The following is a 19,239-nucleotide window of genomic DNA, read 5'->3' as shown; positions in this document are numbered from 1 at the left end:
TTTTGTCAACAACTCTCTCCTCAGGATCCACTTTTTTTTTCTTTTCTTTTTTTTTTTTTAAAAAACACACGCCCCTCTTCCTCCCTCTTTCAATCGTTCAATCATCATTTTCGCATTATTAAAAAATATTTCATCTTCTTCCTCTCTCGATCGCCCGTTGAACCGCCTTTTTGTTCGTCCCTCTTTCTTTCTTTCTTTCTTTCTTTCCTTCTCTTTTTCCTTTTTCTCTTCAGCTTGTTCGCGGCGCAAAAAAAGAGTGTCGGATGGCGACGAAAACGGCAGAAAAAAAAAAAAAAGGAAAAAAAAAGAAGTTGCGAACGGGAGACGAAAGAGGAAAGGAGCATACACAGGGTGTCCCGAAAAAGAGCTATGCACGAGGCCATTTCCATGGACTTTGACTTGTAAGGTGGAAAAAGTATGCGGGTGCGGTTAAAGTCCAGCGCTATGCAAAGGCACCGGAGAATTGTTATTTTTTTTTTTTCTTCTTCTTCTTCTTCTCTTCTCTCTCTATAGAGGCGCGTTAACTATTTTATTCCTCCCTTTTCTCTCTCTCTCTCTCTCTTTCTCATTTTTCTTTTTTTTTTTTTTCTCTAGGAACACCAACTATGCCTATTATACGTCGACGAAGTGGTCGGTTTCTTGAAATATCAAAGGAGAGGAAACTGTCCGCTTCGTCGAGCGTGGAAATATCAGGTTCTTTCTGCATTTTTTTTTTTTTTTTCTTTTTTCTTTTTGGCTATCCTTGAAAATAGACCGCTTCTTGAGCCTCTCATTTGTTTAATCTCTCAAAAAAAAATCATATGTCAAACTTCTGAAAACTTTCTCTCTCTCTCTCTCTCTCTCTCTCTTTCGCGCGCGCTCACTGTTGTTTTATTTATTTTTTTTTTCTTTTTTATTATAAATTGTAAAGCTATTTGTCATTATTTTCATTTTTCTCTCTCTTTCTCTCTCTCTCTCTCTCTCTCTCTCTCTTTTTCCACACGTAGTCCATCGATTTCCTGTCCCGGAAAAATTTGATATCTTTCTCTGTTTCATAGTATATATATTTTTATATTATATTATATATATATATATATATATTTATATATATATATAACTACCCACATATCAACGTCCTTTCTCTTTTTTCTTCTTCCTTCCTTTTGTTTAATTCTCTCACAGGCTCTTTCTCTCTTTCTTTTATACCTTTCGGATTATATATGCACGCACAAAACGCACGCAGGCAAGCACACACGTTCCAACGTATGCAGTGTGTGTATTTTTTTTTTTTTTCTCTCCGATTCGGCGCGCGCGTGCACATACACGCATGCACACAAACAAACACACGCACGCACACATACACACATACATACATACATCTTTTATGCTTCTCTCTTCGTCTTTCAACATACATATTGTAGTAATCTTACTTTTTGTTTGCTTCATCTTGTATACAAACTTACTCGCTAAAACATATATCCTAAGGTGTACTCTCTGTTCTCTTTCGTCTTTTCTCTTTTTTTTTTTCCTTTTTCATGTGATTACAAGTACATGGCGGTAGAGTATTTTAATACAGCTCGTTCTTTTATACTTTTTTTTTTTTTATGTATATATATATATGGCTTTTAATATATATATATATATATATATATATATATATACATATATATTTGTATATATAATATTTTTAGTACATTCTCTTATAGTTGAGGTCTGACGAATCCTGAATTTTTCATATTACCTGCTATAGAACGTATGTATGTATATACGACTTTTGCTAAAAATACGATGCAAAAAAGTCGGTGAGGATCAATTGGAAGAAGACCGGAAACTCGTAATTATAACTGGAACGAAAACTCGAGAGAGACCGTTATTAGAAAATAAGTGTCGTGTATATATATATGTATGTTTACGATCGAACGCATTGAGGAAATAATTGAAAAATATATATGTCAACGATGGATTTGTACGTCTATTCTATTTGCATACCCTAATGCTCTTTACAAAATACTTTATAGTCTATTCTTGTAAGCAGTAATGGATCGCCGAAACGCGTCGTCCTTCCAACATAATACAATGCTCTCGATATTTTTCCCTTCTCTCTTTTTTTTTCTTTCCCTCATCCCTCGTAACAACGCATCACGCTTCCTAACTATATCTTCGTACGTTATATTTTCTTTTGCATTTTGTTTCGCTCATCTCACGCGATTTTACATCGAAACGTGAACATATTCAATCATTATTGCGCGTAATGTTTCAAGAATACAAAAGAGTTGATTTATTAAGAAAAAGAAAGAAAAAAAAAAAAAAAAAGAAACGAAAGAATGGACGTCGACGACAGATTGAATATTAATACCTGTGGCAAGGAAGTATCGGCGAAATAGAGATTTCGAGGAAAAGAATGGCACACTGAATAACGAGGAAGAAATGGTTGAAAAGAACATGTCAGACAATTCAAACAAATGTCATTTTTGTTTGAAACGATCACAGTCCGCGGTGGATAATTCATTTTCACAATGCGGATAAATAAGACATAAAAAAAAAAAAAAAAAAAAAAAAAAAAAAAATTAAAAAACTCTATAGTAGGAGAAAGATGCAGTTTTTTTTTTTTTTTTGTATCTGAATGAAAATTTTAAAAAAAAAAAAAAATAAAAGATTACAAAACTAACGTTCTGTTTTTTTTTTAACGACGATTACTTGGATATTTACTATAATATATGTACGTATAAAAATTATAATAATAATAATAAACAAAGAAAATCAAAAGTACATGGAGTCTAACGAAAAACGTTCACTAACACGTATCAGTATTCAACGAAAGTTAAAGAGATTTAACGAAAAAAATATGTATAAAAAAAACAATGTAAAAAAAAAACGATATAAAAAACGATGTAAACTCCTAAAAAAAACTTACGTATATAAAAAAAAAATGTGGGATTTAGCACAATTCTCGATGAAATAGATGTGTATAAATATATGTACGCAATTATATATAAATGTATAGATACAAGCGAAAATTTGGAACTATATAATGTAAAATATAAAATACTGTCAACTTTGTATATATACGAAATGAATTTATAAAAACAAAAGCGAGAAATAATCTTTTTTTTTCCGTTTTTTACTGACTAAAGTATTGCCACATGTTTTTTTTAACTACCGTTTTGTAATGCTTCGCTAAAACATTAAATAACTCGGTACTCTAACAAATGAAAAATTTTCGTTCAGAAAAGTTAAAAACGTATTTGACTCTTTTTAGATCAAGATATAAGTAACATAAAATATTACTGTATCGATATGATAAAAAGAAACATGCTTTTTAGGAATTGAAAGACATTACATATTAATCGGTGGGATGACTCGTTTGCATCCTTATATACATGTCTCCATTCGCACAAATTCTATATTCTTGTAAATTGCGCTCAACAATTTCTAGGTTGAATGACTGAAAATAAATTTATAAATTAGATCGAATTATTTGGAAAAGAGTGATATCTCTCTTTTTCTCTTGACAATAAGCTTAGCTTGATAATAAGTAGCTTCTTTGTGTTTTATACCAAGCCTTCATAAAAATATGTTTTGTTTCTCATACATACAGTAGTATGGCAAGACTCTTATATCAAGTTCTAATCTAACGCTCCTAGAGAAAATTATAGTTTCCCTTTCCTGTGTGCATGGAAACGCTCTCTATGTCTTTCTCTACTTTTTTTTTTCCTTTTTGATCATGTACATACACATATGGCACACTTTTTAGAGACAAGATCTATGGGTAGACATCTCAAAAACAATACCCAAAAACATACAGGTAATAAAAACTGTGCATACTGTTGAAAAATTTACGCAACTGTCACAGCTTTTGCACTATTGTACTAGGACATAGAGAGTCAGCAGAATCACGAATAATCGTTCATTATTGTAGAAAACTCACTAGCAAAGCCAAAATCAAGAAAAGCGGTCGAATCAACTCTCACTGGCTAAGAGTACTCGTACAATTTGTCAGTTTTGTTACCTCTTAATTGAGGTCTTCCCCTGCTCTCAGAAATCTTTAACGTGTCCCAAAAAACTGAGGTCATGCGTTTGATAGTGGCTGGACGTAGCAAGTGGCGTGACACTCGATTGATGCGCCACATTAACGGCCGACAAATGATGATGATGCAACGAATGATGAGAAGTATGTGAGTGAAGAATATTATTTGGATGGGGAACTTGGAAGTTCCCTGGTGGCGGGGCTCAGGACAGGAGAGGTCCTGGATGTCCACCAGAAAGAACAGATGATGCTGTAACAGCCGTTGTCTGCATATTCGAAACATTATTTTGTTGCTGATTTTGCTGTGTACCTAGAAACAGAAGGATTTCATTACGTTAACAGAAATATCTTACGTTTGTTTGCTGTTACACAGATAAAATGAAATATCCTTACTAGCATTTTGACTGAGCTCGGCTTTCACCCTTCTTGCAATGTGACTTCTGGTGTGCTTTCTTAAATGATCTTTACGATAAAATCCTTTTCCACACTCTGTGCATACATGTCGCTTCTCGCCAGAATGTATAACAAAATGTAACGTTAACTGCTCTTTTCTTTTGAAAGCTTTCAAACAAACAGTACAAACGTACGGACGTTCAGGGTTGTGACTCTGTTTGTGACGTGTAAGGTGATCCTTTCTTTTCAGGCCTGCTCCACAAATGTCGCACACGAATCTTCGTTCCAAAGTATGTCCAAGAAGATGTTGTTCCAATAATTCACGTTCTGGGTATGCCATATGACATTCTGGACAGCAATATAACGTAGAGCCGTCTAAAGCTGTTGTTAGGCGAATTTCACCAGGTTTCGGACGTGGCTTTTTCTCCTTAGGAGCCTTCTTCTTTTTCTTCTTCTTATTGTTTGGAGACATCATTATATTAGGCGTTGTTGTAGTTGCTACAGCTACCGAAGTGGTCTGTGCCATCTCCGATTCTTTTTTAATACTTTCTGCAGAATATTTTAAGAAATGATGTAAACTTAATGGTAAAGTACTAGCTGGTAAATGACTGAGGTAATCTGCCACTGTGGATCCAGGAGTAGCCAAAGATTGCCACGTAGCAGGCATAGTTGCAGGAGTTTGAGTATGAGCATGCTGCTGATGGTGTTGATGCATCGTGTAATCTTGCTGGCTACCATTTGTTGTTGTTTCTCCATTGCGCTGTTGCTCGTCCGCTTTCTTTTCCTTATTTTTATCTTTATCCTGTAGGAGATTGCAAACATCTTGTTGATTTATAGTTTCGGTCGCTTGCTGAAAAGTTTTAATTTTCTATGAAATACTTCTACAGTATTCTTACGCTTTTAGAGTTTAGCATTGAAAGGCAAAGCAGCTGACCTGGTGATAAGAACGCTTCTCTGGCATTCCAGGCGAATTAGAGGGTCGTTGTTGGACTGGTTGAGCTTGGGAATATGGCACATTCGGATAATGATGAACATTGCTGTTGGGATAACTTGTCTTATTGTTCATCATCACTTGTGACTGAGCAGATTGCACGCCGTTGCTTTCAGGACGGTACTTTCCCATAACCGGCACTCCAATTGGAGGCTGGTTGGGAAAATGATTGGCGTAACGTCCGCCCGCACCGCCGGAGCCGTCGGTTGCGAACTGATGAATACTCGGAATAGTACCGGGAAAATGGCTTCCGAACGGCGGGAAATTCATTGCAAACCGTCAATCAAATACCTGGAAAATCATTAAAATGTTAGAATCGATACGATCACGCTTATCAACACTTACACATACTACAAGTTACAGAGCGATTTCGCAGAAGGAAAGATGTTTCGGTCAACCAACATCTTTCCAAAATTCACGAGCACGACGCGTTGTCGCCGCCGACACGCGAATGAACGTTGAGCGGATCGTCGATATCAGCCAGTGACATGTGGCCATGAAACACGTTAGACAACCGCTTAGACAAAGATTATGCCGTTGTCCGAGGGGAATTGTCGAAGAGAAACGCGGAAAGTAAGTTGTCGGTAACATCCGCGGTAACAACGGACGAACATGTCTTGCGGATACATGACACACCGCCGACAAAGATATCTGGCGCGTCTTGCTCAAACGACGCCCGTGTATTTACTCACAGCGACGTCCCTCTCCCCATGTTTCCTCGCCGTGGAATCGAATCCTTTCTTCGGAGGGGGGTCTCCGAGAGGTGAGAGTGAGCGTAGGGGCAGATTTTTACAACGAGAGACACAAGAAGAGCAAGAACACAGCACGCCACCGCCGCCGCCGCCGCCGCTGCGTCAGCCGTCTGTCACGAGGAGATACACACGGGGAAACAGTCGCCGTTTCCCTTCTTAAACCGCACGATTGTTACACAAAACAGACGTAAACCTTCGCGATGTAATATGCCAGTGAACGCGCCGCACCGCGTTCATGTAACAAGGATTACGAACGGTATACACTGATTATAGAAAAGGGTAGAAGACCGAAAAAAGACGTTAAAAAACGAATATTGTAAGCGGCCGAGGATCGTCGCGATGCGGGGGAAGGGTGGCTGTAGAGGGACGGCGGCGCGGAGAACGGGAATCAGAGGACGAGAAGAATGAAGGAGAACGGGGGAGGACGCAGGGGGGATGATCTGGTGGCAGAAGGATGGGTAGTATGCGCGCAGTGGGATGGAGCGTGAGGGGAGAGACCCCGAGACTTTCCCCTCCCGGCACCTCTAGTCGATACGCGGGGGCCGAATTCGCACGAAATTCAGCAGAAAATGGCCGTACTGAATACGGAACATCACGAACGTTAAGCCAACGCAATTCGAAAAATCTAGTAGAAAATCCACCTTACCATTTAGTGATTAGCTTGCGCTCGCCTGGTTAAGAATTTTCACGAAAAGCCGAGAATCTTCGTAAAAAGATCCCCCCGCTCTATGTGTGTGCTGTTGACACCTGTCCCTCAAGTCGGTGCCCCCACCCCATCCGTCCGCCCTCTACTGTGCCAGCCTCTTAACTATTTTTTCTCTCTACCGGCCCTCCTCGCAACCGCGCCGGCGAAAATGCCCGAATCCATCGGGGTTTTAACTTCGAATTGCTCCCGGCGACCTGCCATTATTTCCTCTCTCTCTCTCTCCCTCCCCATGTACGGGAGTAGGAACAAGTCCGAGATATGCTCACGAACGTCGAGGAATACCACCAATCAGAAAGGGAAAGGTACAGAGTGAAATTTAACATCCTATTGTTGATATAATAATTATAAAAATATTAATTTAATTATTAGTTTCTAAATGGATGAATCATTACAGAGTGTAAAATCGAATTTAAAGTAAAAGTTTTTAATTAATATACATAAAAATTGTTATAATAATTTTGAAATTGTTATAATAATTGTTAGAATAAGTTTGTTAAAATTAATGAAAATAAAAATTTATATATATATATATATATTGTAACGTTTAGAAAATATAGGATCCTTACACCTATTAATAGAATGAATATCAATATAAATATACAAATGATAGATTTAAAAGATTAATCAATTCCCCTGTACAGATTAGTGGTTAATAGTTTATTTAAAATGCATCAATATATATTCTAAATATTAACATTTCATGATCAATATTTGAGAAATTAAAACTATGTGAATCAATAGCATAAAAACATTCTATAATTGGTTAATCAATAAAAATTTGTTTATATTAAATGTATGTTTTATTTTAGCTATTTTCTCCAATATTTATGTAAGTAACAATGAAAATGACTTATAGACTATTCATACTAATTACGATAATAGCTATAATAGCATGATAATAAAATAATAATTATATTTCTCGTACAGCTATACCCACTGCCTTTGATAATGATACAATAAAAAGTATTTTTTTTTTTATACATACATTCTTTTCTCAAATGACTTTATGTGTACCATGATTGATTAATAAATCAAATGATCCATTTTCAACAACTATTTGCTTTTGTCGTGCATTTTATGATAATACAAAAATTTCTTCTCAAATATACGTTTAACACAAAGAAGAGACTTACAAAAAAATCTTCTCACAGAAATTATCAGTTTAGTAAGTAAAACAAGTTAAATACTATACAAAATAAATTATACTAAGTTATTCAAGAATTTCTACATGCATTAGTATTTGCTGTAGAATTCCCTCAAATTTAAATACATGGACTTAAGGGCCACTCGTATTTCATTAACCTTAACTTTGCAATATAATAAACTAATCCAGAAATAACAGATGTATTTATACCGAATTAGTTATTTTTAAACATTTGCAATAATAAATTTATTTCTCTTAGACAATTTATATTGATAAAGTCAAAAATATACTCCTTTTCATAGAAGTAAACGATAGCTAATCGATACATAGATACAAATATAAAACTTTACATTTATCTAGCAAGAAGTTTTTTAAAATATTACTTTAAAATTTAATGATTCTTATAATACACTCTTCTTGTGTGTTGATCACTGTAAAGAACAAGTGGAATAAATAAACGAACTCACTTTATATTTTTATGACAATTTTTCCTCATCTTGTGCACGATAAATTGGTTGTATTTACAGCCCTGTTTTGTGTATTATTATCGTTCCCTTTCACATTACGTATTTTTTTCCTCTTATATTTATTATAAAAAAAAAATTAACTTCAGCCGAAACCACAATTGCCTTCTGTATGACGAATCCAGTTCGCGCTTTCAAAAATATATTTTTATATTTATATATATATATATATTTATACACATATATAAATATGTATATGCATATATAAACTTTTTTATTTAATTCTAACTCGCGTCATGGAACTGGATCAGCGACAAAAACATTTTGAATTAAACGAGCAAATTAACTCGCTTTCCATCATTCTTTTTTCTTTTTTTATTGTTTTCCGTTTTTTTACACGTACGCTATAACGTGTACGCAAAAATGAAAATTTATACGTATGAACTTTGTTCGTTTCAGTGCGAACTTCGTTCGTTAATTAACTTAGTGCGTTTTGCAGTGTAATTATTAATCATACATTAATCTGGCCTACGACTTCTTTAAGAAGCTGATGGTGTACAAATTTTAAAATGCGACGGCTCATCAGTAAAAGTATCTTTATTTAAAGATACAGAAAATGTCTCAATTTTGCAATACCGCTACTAGGCAACGATAACCATCAACGAATTTTTTTACACGATACCAATTGAACTATGAGATTATAGAATTCAATCGGCAAGAACACCTTGTCTTGCACGACCTCTAGCTTGTTGATGATTAAATCGGAAGAACCGCCCGGGTTGATTCGGGGCGGTATGCTGCTGCTAATGCTGCTGCTGCGGCTGCTGTTGCTGTTGTTGTTGCTGCTGCTGCTGCTGCTGTTGTTGTTGTTGTTGCTGCTGCTGTTGCTGCTGCTGCTGCTGTTGCTGTTGCTGTTGCTGTTGCTGCTGCTGCTGCTGCTGTTGATGATGGAGCATAGCCATTGCACCCGTCTCCGCAGCAGTTGGAAGAACAACTGTAGACTGTTCACTGACAGCTATTTGATGAATCTGTGCCTGAGATCCTTGACCTACTTGTATTTGAATCTGTTGCAATTCGGACACTGATGACTGTTGTTGCAATTGATCTGCTTGCTGCTGCAGTTGTTCCGCCTGTTGTTGTTGTTGATCCGTTTGCTGTTGCGAATTTTGGGCAGTATCAGCAATGTTCGAAGGATCTTCTTTGATACGTTTTGCCAAATGAGACCTAGCATGTTTTCTCAAGTGATCCTTGCGATAAAATGCTTTACCGCATTCGGTACAGACCTCAGTTTTCTGTCCAGAATGTATAACAAAATGAAGATTCAAGTGCTCTTTTCGTTTGAAACCTTTCATGCAAACTGAACAAATAAAAGGTCTATCTGGATTGTGGCCCAATTTGTGTCGTTCTAAATGTTCTTTACGTTTCAAACCTGCGCCGCAAATGTCACAAATAAACCTTCTTTCTATTTTGTGTCCAATAAGATGTTGTTCCAGAAGTTCCTTTTCAGGATAAGCCATATTACATTGAGGACAACAGAATAATGTTGTGCCATCGAGAGCAGTAACTATGCTTACTTGGCCTGGTTTCGGTTTTTTGGGCTTTGGAGGCTTTTTCTTATATTTCTTTTTTCTTTTAGGTTTCGTACCAGATTCCTGTTCTTCAACAACATCAGGGATAATAGCAGTTTCTCCACTTGCCACAGTAATTTGTACCGCTTGTTCACCAGATGCGGTGCTTCCAGATGCGTCTAAACCATCAGCTCCTAAAGGACTTGATTCGATAGTGGCTTCTCTCTTTATCGTTTCTGCCGAAAATTTCAAAAAGTGCTGTAAACTAAGAGGCAAGGTACTAGCAGGCAGTCTAGAGAGATAATCGGCAACAGTTGACCCCGGCGTTGCCAAACTTTGCCAACTGGCAGGCATAGACGTAATATATTCCTCTCCACTTTGATTTCCTTGATTCTTAATGTTACCTCTCTTAATGAGAGCGACCGGTGTCGTACCTTCCTTCACGTCTTCTTTCGACTCTTCCATACCTTCGCGTAAAATTAAATCCTGTGGAATCTGCGCGACGACAGTTAATCCTTCCGGTGCCCCTGGTAGCTGCACTGTTTGTTGAATAGTTTGCTGAGATGTAGTGGTGACTGCTGTGGATGTACTCTGAGTTGTCTGATCAGATCTAAAATAAGAACAACACTTTAGAACGTGAACAATTAACTAAATTTAATAAACTATAATGTATAAACGTATGATTTATTAAGATGAGAAATATGATGTTATCCTACATTATTAACAGTTAAAGTTAAAGAGAGTGTCTAACAACAAGTGGAACGATGATTCTTACGTTTGCGTCGTAGCCACGGTGTTCTGTGGTTGAACTTGAATTTGTACTCCATCTGCGCCTTGCTGACTATATGCAACGGTAAGCACTGTTGCTGCCCCTTGGGGAAACTGTCCCAAGGATATTGGAGCCAAATGATACTTGGGTTGATCACCGCTGTTCCCGCTTTGCGATACGCTGGGATTAACCACCTGGATCTGGACGGTTTGCTGTTGTTGTGTTCCATCTTTTCCAGGTACAGTGATTGGCAGCGTGATAATTTGCTGCTGCTGATTGTTACCCCCTTGTGCCACTGCGAACCCGTTCGGATCAACCGGCCTCAGATAATGAACGCCACCTTCGCCACCGGATAAAACGCCAACCACTTGACCACCGGTGGGTAGATTTTGCGCGAATTTAGCAGTTGCAAACTGATGCACAGTGCCCGTCGGTAGCGAGCCTGTTGTAAAGCCGGGGAACGGAGTGAAATTCATTTTTCACGATAATTAAATCTGAAAGTTGAACAGAGTACAATTAGTATTGGTATGTATATATATATATATTCGTGTATATGTATATATATATATATATATATATATATATATATATATATATATATATATAAAATTCGTATATATGTGCGTAATCGATGGATCGTTATTAATTTTGTTTAGCAACATAGGGAAAGTTCAAAACGGACTACAATATTTTTTCACCTATCAACTGATTCTCACGCTGAATAAATTAAACAGAATGTAAATAAAACTTGTCGAAACCGAATGCCGTTACTATTACTTATCACATTTTACAAGTATAAATAAAATTATATTCGTTCGTTATAAAAATCTTATACAACTGGGAAATATATGTGTTTTCTTTTTTCTTAAACTGTATTTTCTTTAAACGAAACGTATTTGCGTGACACGAAAGAGACAAATAGGATATCGGACACTTGATAACGGATACGCATTTACATACAATATTACACAACTACACTCACTTGACGCAGTATAAGTATTGCTGTCGAAGTGCACCGACCTTCGATACTTGAAACTGTTTCAAAAGATATTCCGTGTTTTCATAGAATTCAACAGATATTCTCTAATCCCGTAACGTTCCTTCTGTAGACACGTTCCGAAGTAAAGTAAATACATCGTGTCTCGTATACGAGCGTGCTTGCTAAATACGAGAAACAAATTGCAAATCAATAAACCAGCCGGTAAAACCCAATTAATGTGAACATCATTGTCGGAAATATCGAATCTAGAGATATTGTATTTATTTCTCATTTAATCCTATTCATTTTATTCATTGTCGATACTATTAACTTTGTTGTATTCCATTTTCTATATACTTCGCTTCCTGTACTCGATATTAGCTACAGGTGGTTGAAGAACTTGTACACGACTGCTGTTAAAAAGTGCTACATGCGTTTCTCCGATAGAACAACGACTAGCAAAAAAGAGTCACGTGTGTGAGATGTGTGTGTGTGTGTTTCTCTATTCATTCATACCCGTTCGTTCGTATCGTATATATTTGTAATAAATACGAATCCAAGATCAAGGTTGAGTAGAGTGGCATGCACACATCGGACGGAGGTGAAATGGTGATTTATTTGTTTTAAAGGTATACGGCGATTAGCAGTTTGAATGGGGGCTCTCACCCTACCGCCACCGCTACACACACACCCTTGTTCTGCCCGTGTTTGTAACACGGGTGGCATTTGGTAACAGCAGCCACGCAAGCAAGCAGCATTTAGTCACGAAAGTGGTGAGAAGTTGAAACGTCAAGAGTGTTCCGCGCCACCTCCCACTGTCAAAGTCTTAACTTCAAACCTCTTGACCATGTGTTAGTATGTGGGGGTGGGGTGAGAGATCCCCCACTTCACCCCCTTCCCCACCTCAAAGGGATCCGGGAGCAGGGAGGATAGTCGTCGAAGTGGCCCAGGATTGCACCCCACTCCACCATGACGGTGCCCCCACGGGGGTAGGGGGTAGGAGCACTCGACAAGGGTAGGGGGGAACCCATAGGTGGGAAAACGGGAACCCACCGCGAAATAGAGCCCGAGACTCACTCTCTTTCTCACACTGATACACGGAATATCGCGAGAATAGGACGGGAAGGAACGGATAGACCGGTGTGTAGGTGCGTAAGCGTGTGCCGCAAGTTCGAAAGGGTAGGGGTATGTCAAGAAAGAAGGGAGACGATCCTCGACATACCGGGAACTCCCCGGGGAGGGGAACGCGAAATATCGGGAGAGAACATACGAAGCAGACATCGCGGCAGACGAAGTGGGACACACCGATGACTCTCGCCCTTGATCCACCCGTTGGTAGGGAAGGAGTAGAAAACGGGCGGTGAGGGAGAGAAAGAGAGAGAGAGAAAGAGAGAGAGAAGAGGTTAGGTTACCCGTGCACCTCTCCTCCTTTCGACGTACCGAGGAGGGTGCCGTGTCGAATGGATGATTATTCCGTGCCAGCAAGTCGTTGCGGGTGGTTGCACGGCTTAGTAGAGAAACAAAAAAAAAAAAAAAAAAAAAAAGAAAAAGAAACTACCGTAACGTGAACACGCATAAACGGGACGCAACGCGGGATGCGTTTTTCGACTTTCGCGGAATGGCGTGTGCGACTGACCGGTCAGCCTCGCCGACGTACCGTTGTTGGACGCTTTTGCAAGACGCGCATGTCGTAATGGCGCCGATTCTCTTAAGGTTCAACATATCTCTCTCGCACTGTATCGCCGTCTCTCTCGCTTCGTACACGTATCGAAGAGAGCATGTCTGAGCATTCGTGGTTTCTAGAGGAATTCTAGTGTCTCGCATGATATATCGGGGGCAGCGTACGTAGAATGGAACGGCTCTGGGCCATTGGGTAATCAGATATGCTTTTTACTCTAGCATCTAGAACAAAGGAAAATGCGCGTGTATCTGCAACGCAGGTAAAAACAAGGTTGGGTAAAACTTACAATGGAAAGAGGCTATATATACAGTACGTTACAGAGGATATTCTGTACCTAATGGACGAAGTTAAGGCAAACCTTGGCCATTGTGTAAATATTGCAAGCAAACGCGCCGCATACAGACGACGGCGCCACGGCTGTTAGGTAAACGGATGGACAAGGTTATACCACGTCAGCAGATTCGGCGATACATCGGCCATGATGGAATTGAGTACACGGTGACGCGAGAAAATAGCACGGGTCCGCGAAGCCCGATGCTTTGTTCTCTCGATGGTTATTCCCTCTCTTCTCCCTTTCGCCCTGTGCCTCTCCCTCCCTTCGGTGCTCTTTCGATCGCGCATCGGGAGACGTTACGTGGAGAGGAAGTAGGAAAAAGATCGGGCGAGTTGGCAGAGGCGAGAGCAGGGCAGAGGCGAAACGGAGGACAGAGTAGAGCCAACAGAGGCACAGGCAGGGCTGTTGTTTACACCCCCACCTCGACGGGTTAGAGGCAGCGAGATGCCACGGAGGGGCCTCCGAGACCTCGGTGGGCACCCACCACCACGCAATTTCCAACCCCACCAGCCTCTCAACCACTGTCCGCACCTCCAACCACCCCACCAAAGCCAGCTCGAGCCAAGCCGTGAGCCACGACGAGGGCCCCGCGACGATTTTAGTGTCTTGGGGTGGGTGCTCTGTGGCCACCGTTTCGCGGTTTCTCGTGCACGTTTCGCATTAGGAGTAAAGCGCGTAAAGGTTTCGTGGGGTGGCATCCGTCCGCAGATTCCTACAACTTCTATCCTGTAGTATACGGGGGACACGCGTATATATAACAGGTGCACGCGAGTTACCCGGGTACAACGAGACGATCGTCATCCACGAGGAAAATGCGTGTCCTACTTACCCACGAGCAGCTGTGCTTCTTCTGTGTGCACTCCTTTCAGTGTACTGCTACTACTGTCGCTGCGTCGAAGCCTCGCGTAGTACAGAGACCGTCCGCCTGGCTGGCTCGCCTGCGTCGTTCTCAATCTTCACCGCGGCAGCAGCAACTTTCTCATTTCTACGTATACGTTTGCCGCCGTGCCACCGCCGCACTCGGCTAGCCACAGCTACTTTTGCTTGCGGGTGCACACGTCATACGACGAAGAGTCGTACGCCAAAATGTACGTGCACGTCTCTTCGTCGAGATGATCGACGAGTCGTGACTCGTGACAAATTCGCGCACTACTGGGCAATTCTGCTACGGTAACGGCAAGCCACGACGCGCACTCATTTCCGGGTTTACGACAGTCGAGTTCGATCGAGTATGGCCCCCGGTCGGTAGGTAAGCGTGGGTCTTGGGCCGGCCAACGGGGAATGAATTCGACCTAACGGTACATAGCCATCCGACAGTGGCCACACGTTAACTCGAAGCGCCACGATGCCAGGCCACTCTCCTGAAAACCACGAGCTGTGTGTGAAAGTAGACACCCTCCTTCTTCCTACGAGTCCCAGCTTTATCTTGAATGACCTCGTCTCACCGCCCTCGTTGAACGCATTCTTGTTTCCCTCGGTCAAGTAAATAAAAATACGTTTAACCGCGAAAACTTACGCTGCTATTAATATTCTATCGGAGAAATATCAACTATGGCGGCGGTTACGCGCGGAGTATATTGTGAGAGCAAGGGGAAAGCGGCGCGTGCGCGCTTCTAGATTAAACAAATCAACGGTTCTCTTATGGTGCCGTTCTATTTACAGGTATTACAATGATCTTTACAGTTTTACAACAATCCCGAACTTTCCAAAGGAAAATTTAAAACAGCGCAAAAAAACACCTGTCCGTTGCTCTGTCTTACTCTCAGTTACTTCGTTTTCTCTGCCACTACAAAGCGACACTAACTCTGCGCACCTAGCGGAGACTGAAGTGAGGTTAGGTCGAGAATCGATATTACGAAGATGCTTCGATGGTCGCCATATTTCCATGTTGCAGCGCGGGCTATATGAATCGCATAACACAACTTCGATCCCTTGATCCTTCGTTGTGAATAGATAAACAAATAAATATATATATATATATATATATATACTTGTAATACTATATAGGTACAATAAAAATAAGTAAAAAGCCTTGGTGTTCGTTCCTTCTTTTTATAGACTTTTTTTTATTATAAATATGCTATTTCACATACTTTCACAGTCTCAAAATACTTTGCCATCTAATAAATGTCCATAACAAAAATATGGTTGATCAACGACACGTCACTCATATAGAAACAGCAATTTAATGTAATATTGTAGTCATCTATGTTATAACAATAATAAAATACAGATCATTCAAATCCTAAACTCATTAATTATAATGGCGCAAATTTCAATTCTGCATCTTTTTAATTATAAATAAGCTATCATTGGACAAAAAAATTTTAAATAATATTCACTTTTACTTTTGTATATACAATTACACATGCAATAAATTACCAATTAAAATAACATTTTAGTAATAAATAATCGATTGTTGTTTAAAATTTATCAAACATATGTTTCCAGATTTTCGTTCATTCATCAATTAATAAAAATATATTGAAAAGGAATGAAAAAAATGATATGCAAAAAATGCTTAATGATTGGGAATTATAATTTGAAAATAGAAATATCAAAATGAATCAGATGTTCTCTGAACGCGTTCCATATATAAAGAGAATAGGAGCTTATTACTTTCATAATAAAATGGATTTTCAACTGCGTCCAAGTCAGGCTTATATTCCGCTATGTAACTACTTTGGCTAGAACTACATCCGTCGTACAATGGTGATCCTTGGGAAAGCTCCGAGTAATTTGGTGATGGCATGAAGTTTCTGTTGCAGCAATCTGTATCCATATTTTCGGTAACATTTTCATGTATCCCTGATAAGCCGTTAATATGAAGATTATTTATTCTTTTGCTCAATGGCATAAATTCGCTAGATTCCTCTTCTGTATCACGTCCTCTTTTTCTAAACATTACAAACAAGGATGAATTAGCATAATGAGATCCAACTATTTATACACGGTAAATAAAAGAGTTGTGTCATTACACATATACATGAATAGAGAAACTAACCTGTTAGACCGAGTCATTCTTGAGTTAATCCAAACTTTTTGCAGAAGATTTTAATATAAATATATTCTTAACCACTGCATATTACGATATTTCTTAACTTTTCTTTGCTGAAGCAATGAATGTTATACACTGTTACAGCTTGCGTATAAGTTATATACGTTTGTCAAAAAAACAAAGCTTGATAGGTTGACTACACAAATCGACGGTGTACAATGCACAGCAATGTTCCCGTTACATTGTAGTTTAACCTCCAGCCGTTAGAGTGCACAAGTGACATGGTTTTAAGCAAATGTTTTAAACATAGAAACAGAAAGTTTTAGATTATAGAAATACGCTAACCAGATGTTTAAGAAAATATTGTAATTATAAATTTAAATTATAAATTTTGTTTGAATTGAGCGAAACTTCTAATGTACAATGTGCTTATCTCTATGAAAAATGTTATATAAATTATTTAAATTCTAGGTAGAAACAAAAAATTCTAGATTGCGGAAATACATGAACCAGATATTTGAAAAAATGTTACACATTAAGGTAATTATAAATTTTGTTAAAATTATAATGTACAACACGCTCATCTCTATGAAAAATGTTATATAAACTCTAACAGCAAGAAACGAATCACTTGGTTTATATTTTGAACAACTATTTTGATAAAGATGTTATTTCTTTGTTTAGAATACATTAATTAATCATGTTAAAGAATGAGTGATAAGAAAAGAAACTTGTAGTGAAAGATTGAGGTATTTTTCTTTTTTCTTTTCTTTTATTGAATAAATCAGAATATCTCATATTCAAAATATATATACGTAGTTGTGATTCATTTCTACTAGTACATCTAATAATTTCTTAGTATATTACGTCTATTACCTACAATTTCTAATTGCTCCTGTTAGCATTTCGTGAGTCACGATATAATCATTGATCATTCAGTTACCGACCGGAAGCAGAGCATGTATCAATGCACATGAGAAAACAATGTAAAGTATTCTTATTAAAAATAACTACATGACAATAACATATCATTCCCTATATATCATTCGTCCAAATTTTTACTAGCTACTAGTAAAAATTTTACTAGTTACTGTGTATAGTATATGTACGTTCTTGCAACGAATCGACTACAATTAATTGCTAGCAAATATCACGTTTCTATAATAAGCTGCATTAGTTAGGCTAATTTTCACCCATATCTTTAGCTAATTGCTGAAACCAGACATATCCTAGATCCTTAAAACAGACACTCATTGTCAGTGAATATTTCAAACTTAAACTATTCTTTCTTCATGACAAAGCTAATTTCATACATATCGATACATGAGTACATATATATATACGTACACGTGCTATTTGTTTTAACATTTTAACCTCTTAAATTTTTAATTCATTTGCTTACGACAACTTGAGTAAATAACATCGTGCAGTAGATGATGATTTTTTTACTCATCATATAAGATCTTTTATAATCATTTCTTTAATCATTCTTGTTATTGAAACATTTGGATTTGAACTTAAGTTTAAACTTAACATCGTACTTTAAATATTTAAAAAAGTATTTGTTATATGTTTATGGTATCTATTTGGACACCGTAAAATGTCTTTAACAAACAAAAAAAAAAAAAAATTCGGATTTGTACAAGAAAATTGAACTCAATCGAATTATACAAGAAAATGTAATGTCTGAGGAATGTCGAATACTTTTTATCAATTTCATATCTGATATCGAATTTTTCAAATATTTTTTTTGATAATCCATATATCGATATAAGACATTTATTTAAACAATGTCTTATTTCAAAATTCTGATATCATGTATATGCAGTACGATGTTGAACACGACTTTGCAATATCCAGAAATAGAACAAAAACAGAAGTAACACTATTTACATATCATTTCACACTACATTCAAAATATATAATGGATTATATGTTGAGTTGCAGTTATCGAATAAATTTTGTCCTAGACTCTCCTCCTAATTAACATGAAAGCAAGAACAGATTAAGGGTATACAAAAATATTGTTCTTAAGAAATAATCTTTGTAAAACCGCAGTCCGTGAAACATCAGGAAGAATCAGGTACGTGTACTCGTGATCGCTTGTTTAGAAACTTGTATGATCGCATTGAGACCGTTTATAGTAAAAGATTTCAAGCGCCACATAAACCATCCGTATTTGGTGTGTTTTAACATCAAAGTTTCGCTTACTAAGTACGTGGGTGTGAACGCACCCTCGTTACTTATACTTTACATACCGAATGAATCGCTCTAATTACACCGTGATGATACGCATGTTGATGAGTATAATTAATTTCAGAAGATCTCCCGAGAAAGAGAGTGGCGGATGACTCGCCGTTATTATTGGGAAGTCGGAAACATACATTTGTCGTCTGGGAAACGTTTATCTCATAGGATACTGGCATCCGTAGGATAATGAAGAATTTTACCACA

The 19,239-nt window shown here is 38.0% G+C and overlaps 3 protein-coding genes and 1 long non-coding RNA gene across 11 annotated transcripts; 1 reads left to right on the top strand and 3 right to left on the bottom strand.

The window, feature by feature from the left end:
- Positions 1–3,693: 3,693 nt before the first annotated feature.
- Positions 3,694–6,922, bottom strand: LOC122528092 (zinc finger and BTB domain-containing protein 49-like). 5 transcript variants are annotated; one of them, XM_043652834.1, is made up of 4 exons: positions 5,736–6,922; positions 5,334–5,681; positions 4,400–5,249; positions 3,694–4,316 (listed from the first exon to the last, which is right to left on the bottom strand). In XM_043652834.1, the coding sequence occupies exons 2-4, from the start codon at positions 5,658–5,660 to the stop codon at positions 4,210–4,212; spliced, it is 1,284 nt and encodes a 427-aa protein (XP_043508769.1). In that variant the 5' UTR covers positions 5,661–5,681; positions 5,736–6,922; the 3' UTR covers positions 3,694–4,209. The 5 variants fall into 5 exon arrangements, with proteins under 5 accessions (XP_043508769.1, XP_043508768.1, XP_043508766.1 ...); XM_043652833.1 differs by having other exon boundaries at positions 5,742–6,922; XM_043652831.1 differs by having other exon boundaries at positions 6,083–6,922.
- A 2,113-nt stretch (positions 6,923–9,035) lies between these two features.
- LOC122528096 (zinc finger protein 384-like) lies at positions 9,036–15,560 on the bottom strand. Of its 4 annotated transcripts, none has more exons than XM_043652838.1 (4): positions 14,617–15,560; positions 11,776–11,954; positions 10,800–11,287; positions 9,036–10,634 (listed from the first exon to the last, which is right to left on the bottom strand). In XM_043652838.1, the coding sequence occupies exons 3-4, from the start codon at positions 11,267–11,269 to the stop codon at positions 9,260–9,262; spliced, it is 1,845 nt and encodes a 614-aa protein (XP_043508773.1). In that variant the 5' UTR covers positions 11,270–11,287; positions 11,776–11,954; positions 14,617–15,560; the 3' UTR covers positions 9,036–9,259. The 4 variants fall into 4 exon arrangements, with proteins under 4 accessions (XP_043508773.1, XP_043508774.1, XP_043508772.1 ...); XM_043652839.1 differs by having other exon boundaries at positions 11,814–11,954; XM_043652837.1 differs by lacking the exon at positions 11,776–11,954.
- Positions 15,561–15,825: 265 nt separating this feature from the next.
- Positions 15,826–17,017, bottom strand: LOC122528097. Its single transcript, XM_043652841.1, has 2 exons — positions 16,792–17,017; positions 15,826–16,684 (listed from the first exon to the last, which is right to left on the bottom strand). Exons 1-2 carry the CDS (start codon positions 16,806–16,808, stop codon positions 16,345–16,347), a joined length of 357 nt encoding a protein of 118 aa, XP_043508776.1. The 5' UTR covers positions 16,809–17,017; the 3' UTR covers positions 15,826–16,344.
- Positions 17,018–17,710: 693 nt separating this feature from the next.
- LOC122528100 lies at positions 17,711–19,161 on the top strand. Its single transcript, XR_006306492.1, has 3 exons — positions 17,711–17,771; positions 18,756–18,868; positions 19,106–19,161. It is a non-coding gene; the product is annotated as an uncharacterized LOC122528100 (long non-coding RNA).
- Positions 19,162–19,239: the final 78 nt, after the last annotated feature.

This window comes from Frieseomelitta varia, unplaced genomic scaffold, assembly GCF_011392965.1.
Source record: "Frieseomelitta varia isolate USP_RPSP 00005682 unplaced genomic scaffold, Fvar_1.2 scaffold_245, whole genome shotgun sequence".
NCBI lineage: Eukaryota > Metazoa > Arthropoda > Insecta > Hymenoptera > Apidae > Frieseomelitta > Frieseomelitta varia.
Note: the sequence above shows the minus strand (reverse complement) of the source record. Positions and strands in the feature narration are given on the sequence as shown.